This window comes from Triticum aestivum, chromosome 6B (assembly GCF_018294505.1).
Source record: "Triticum aestivum cultivar Chinese Spring chromosome 6B, IWGSC CS RefSeq v2.1, whole genome shotgun sequence".
NCBI lineage: Eukaryota > Viridiplantae > Streptophyta > Magnoliopsida > Poales > Poaceae > Triticum > Triticum aestivum.
In genome coordinates this window covers 688566235-688569940 of record NC_057810.1, presented here as the reverse complement: position 1 = coordinate 688569940, position 3706 = coordinate 688566235, and the positions used below count along the sequence as shown (strand labels likewise).

The 3706-nt window shown below is 46.8% G+C and overlaps 1 protein-coding gene across 1 annotated transcript; it reads left to right on the top strand.

Annotated features, from left to right (window-relative positions):
* LOC123134890 (uncharacterized) lies at positions 1 to 1448 on the top strand. Its single transcript, XM_044554042.1, has 2 exons — positions 1 to 851; positions 921 to 1448. Exons 1-2 carry the CDS (start codon positions 58 to 60, stop codon positions 1195 to 1197), a joined length of 1071 nt encoding a protein of 356 aa, XP_044409977.1. The 5' UTR covers positions 1 to 57; the 3' UTR covers positions 1198 to 1448.
* The last annotated feature ends 2258 nt before the right edge of the window (positions 1449 to 3706 follow it).

Genomic DNA, 3706 nt, shown 5'->3' with positions numbered 1-3706 from the left:
TCGATCCTCGTCCAGCTGCACACACGTCACAGACGCGATCACGCTAAAGATCGATAGATGGACGAGACGGCCGCGCCACAGCCCGAGGCGGTGTCGCTCCCGGAGGACGCCGTCCGCGAGATCCTCATCCGCGTGGAAGGCATGGCCGCTCTCTTCTGCTGCGCCGTGACGTGCAAGAACTGGAGCCACCTCGTAGCCGATGCCTCCTTCTTTCGTCGTCGCTGGCCCGATGATCACAGGGTGAGCCGCTTCCTTGCCGGGTTCTTGGCCCCAAAACGGCTCGACCGTATGGACCCCAACTTCCGGACATGGGAGCCCATGTTTGCGACGTTTTTCGTCCCGACGCCACGGTCGGTGTTCGCCCGCCGCTCCCTCATCTCCTTTTTTCCCGACGCCGACGCGTGCCTTCTCGACGGCGCCGAGCCGCTCACTGCGCGCCGCGACCTCCTTCTCGTGCGCCTGTCTCCGGACATAGCTCCTGGCTATAAGTACGGCAAGTCTGTCGTTCATCTGGCTGTGTGCAATCTGCTCATTGGCGTGTGCGAAGTGCTTCCCCCGCTATGCGGACATTTGGACTTCGCCAAAAGCGGCCACGCCATCCTAACTAGCGCAGCCTGCTCGTCGAGCGCAGAGCAAAAGTCTTTGCAACCGGTCTACTCGACCTTCTTCAAAGTGTTAATCATCGGCACGATGAATCTCGGCCCGCCCAGCCTCTACACATTGTCATCCAATGAGTCAAGGTGGAGCAAGCCTATAAAATTAACTTTTGTCACTGCTGGGGGGATCCATGACTGTAAGCATCCGGATGCCATTGTGTCTCGCGGTAAGGTGCATTGGAGCGTCTGGAACAGGTACCCTGACTACTCTCTTGACATGGACATGGAGACGTTTCACATATCTTAGACAATCATTATGGACAGGACAACTTACTCGGAAACCAACGAAGACCCACAACTTGCGGTCACCGCAGATGGGACGCCCTTGGTGTTACTTCTGTCAAGACCAGGCCTTGAGCTAAAGATCTGCATGCAGCAGGACGAAAAGAAGAGTCATGATGGTGCTATTGCCAAGGCCAGGCGGCTCACCACGCGTACTGTCGAGTTGAAACCACCTGGGCAGTTTAAAAGAAGGCCTGAGAAAATATACATGAGATTGTTAGGAGAGAAGAGTGGCGTGATGCTACTCAAGGATAGCTAGAGGCGGATTTACATCGCTGGCCTTGAGACGGGAGTGATGGAGCAATTTGAGTTGCCCGATGGTTTTGATGGGCTTAACCGTCTGAAGGTCGTGTTTTTGGAGATGGACTGGCCGGCACTATTTGTTTCCCGTCTTGGCAAGTGGTAGATCCATGCATGTAAGTCGAGTTCACACAAAAAGGCAGCATGAGGATTGTTAGGGTTTTTTTATTCTTGTCATATTTCAGAGATGGGTGGATTGTGATCATCATCTTTAAGTCACGCATGTTACTTGTTTTGCCTAACGTGAACTTCAATTTCTGGTGCTTAGCTAGATCTGTCTTAAGGGAAGTAGCTTTGATAAGATATTTGCAAAATTTATGCATTTATTTTCGATTTCGAATAAACGCGTGGAAGAATCGGGCTCTTGCGCATGTGGTGACAGTGAGGAATAACAAATGTTGAGAAAATTCTCACTTGAAAGAGGATTTGTGAAGCTAAACAAGATTAGACTTGACGGTTGATTGTATTTTTTTCATGCCAAGGACGTGAGGGAAGTTAAACATCGCAAGTTAATTTTCACAATGCTACCATGTGACGGCGGTAACTAAACCCGCGTCACTACTGTGTTCTCATCGTGTGACCCAGAGGAAACAATATAGATCAGATGGTGTGGGGTGGCATGGCGTGATACGGCGGTGCATTGGATGTTCGATCCATGTAGCTCTCCAATAAATAGAAATATAATTAAGCTTCATATGCTGTACCAACTTTTATCGAGTGGCGGCATTCCTCATCGAAACCATCAGGCAACCCTGTAAACTGATGGAGAATTTATTTTCACATCTCATAGCACTTGTGCTTGTCAGCTAGTCAAGGAAGACAAGGGATGTGTTTTCATATATTTAATACTAAATGTAAAAAATGTAAAAATAGTGATTTTTATACGGGAAACAAAAAGGTGTGACAATTTTAAAATCCATTCCTCATGCTTGTATATATAAATTAGTGATTTTTATTCCAGAATCAAAAAGGTGACAACTTTGGATGTACTGGATTTGGAGGAATCACACAAGCGAGTCGGCATTAGGAATGCGTTAGACTCCTCCACTGCCTGCATTTGAGTTTGAGCTTCCACTTTGGTTTCGAGAAACAGAACCACTACCGATGCTATCCATTGCCAACCTTTTTTTTTTGCGGGTGAATCCATTGCCAACCTTAAGAAGAGAAGAATAAATTAAAACGGATTTTCAGAACATGGGGGCAACAGAGCACTTTATTTTGAACCCCCCAAAGCAAGTGCTTAAAAGTTTTGAAAAAAAATGTTTTTTTACATGGATACGCTTATACGCATGCATGTGGTCTAAGTATGTGTGAAAATTCGTTAAAAAATAGGTTGCATTGTCTCCCAATTTTGCGTGGCCATAGAAACTAGATGGCATCACCTTCCAGGGTTAACCAATTGCGGTTTCTGAGAACCAGGTTTCTGAGAACCAGTAACTGTTACTACCTATTTTGATCGTGTGTGGCAGTGGGTCTCCTAAATCGGTATGCCGTTTTTCGAAGAGGGCGAAACAGAGGGGGTGGGGTTCCATCATCACCGTAAAGATTGAAGGACCTAGAACTTCACGATACAGAAAAGAGAGGCACACCGTGTATGTTGGTGGTCACTCAGCTCGTTGTTCAAGGAAGCCATGCATATAGTCTCCTCGAGATCAAGTGGAAGCTGCATGCACTCTTGCACGCATATTCGCTTTCCTATGGACCTACCTCAGGTTTGGACATGACCGGACGGTTCCTACCTGGTAGAGGTCCCAAAGAGGTGAAGCATTCATGCCATTTTGGCATAGTTATATTGTTGGCCTTTGAAAATGCGTGAGGAAGCGCAAAATTCATGCCGCTGTTGGGGTGGTTGAGTGAACGCATCCAAGACATTATGAGTACTATATAAAACACGGGAGCAGAATAATGTTTCGATCATATGTGCTTACAAAATCTCAAACCTTGAAAGTTCTTAGGTACATGAGCGTCTTGGCAATCCTTGTTATTGCTATAGCATAGGAAACATTTTTGCACGAAAGTCCTCAAGATTGATGGCATGGGTGAACCAGGGAGCATCGTCTCCCAGTAGTGTTCTTTGGGCCAACCTTGTTTGGCCAGCCTTAGGTACAACGTTTACATCAATCTAGTGCCAAACAAGTGCACTAATAGTTTGGTAGTGTCGACTGCGTTCTTGAAGGAGAACAAGATAGTGGAGGCAACTAAAATGAAGAAAAGGTTATGAAATTGTGAATCTCCAAAAGTCTCTCGTCAGAAGGGAGTCATCGATGGTGCACTTGGTATTTTGGGAACCTGGAGTGCCAACGTTCTAGCACCCACAAAATCTCAAACCATGAAAGTTCTGAGGTGCATGAGCGTCTTAGCTATCCTTGCTATATATTGCTATAGCGCAGGAAACCTTGACGCCTGAAGAATACTACTGGAAGACGATGCTACCTGGTTCACCCATCAATCTTAAGGGCATTCCCACA

Excerpts from the sequence above, each read along its gene's own strand:
- LOC123134890 (XM_044554042.1), top strand. The coding sequence starts at position 58 with ATGGACGAGACGGCCGCGCCACAGCCCGAGGCGGTGTCGCTCCCGGAG. Across the intron at positions 852-920 it reads CATTGGAGCGTCTGGAACAG|GACAACTTACTCGGAAACCA; the intron begins GTACCCTGACTA and ends CATTATGGACAG.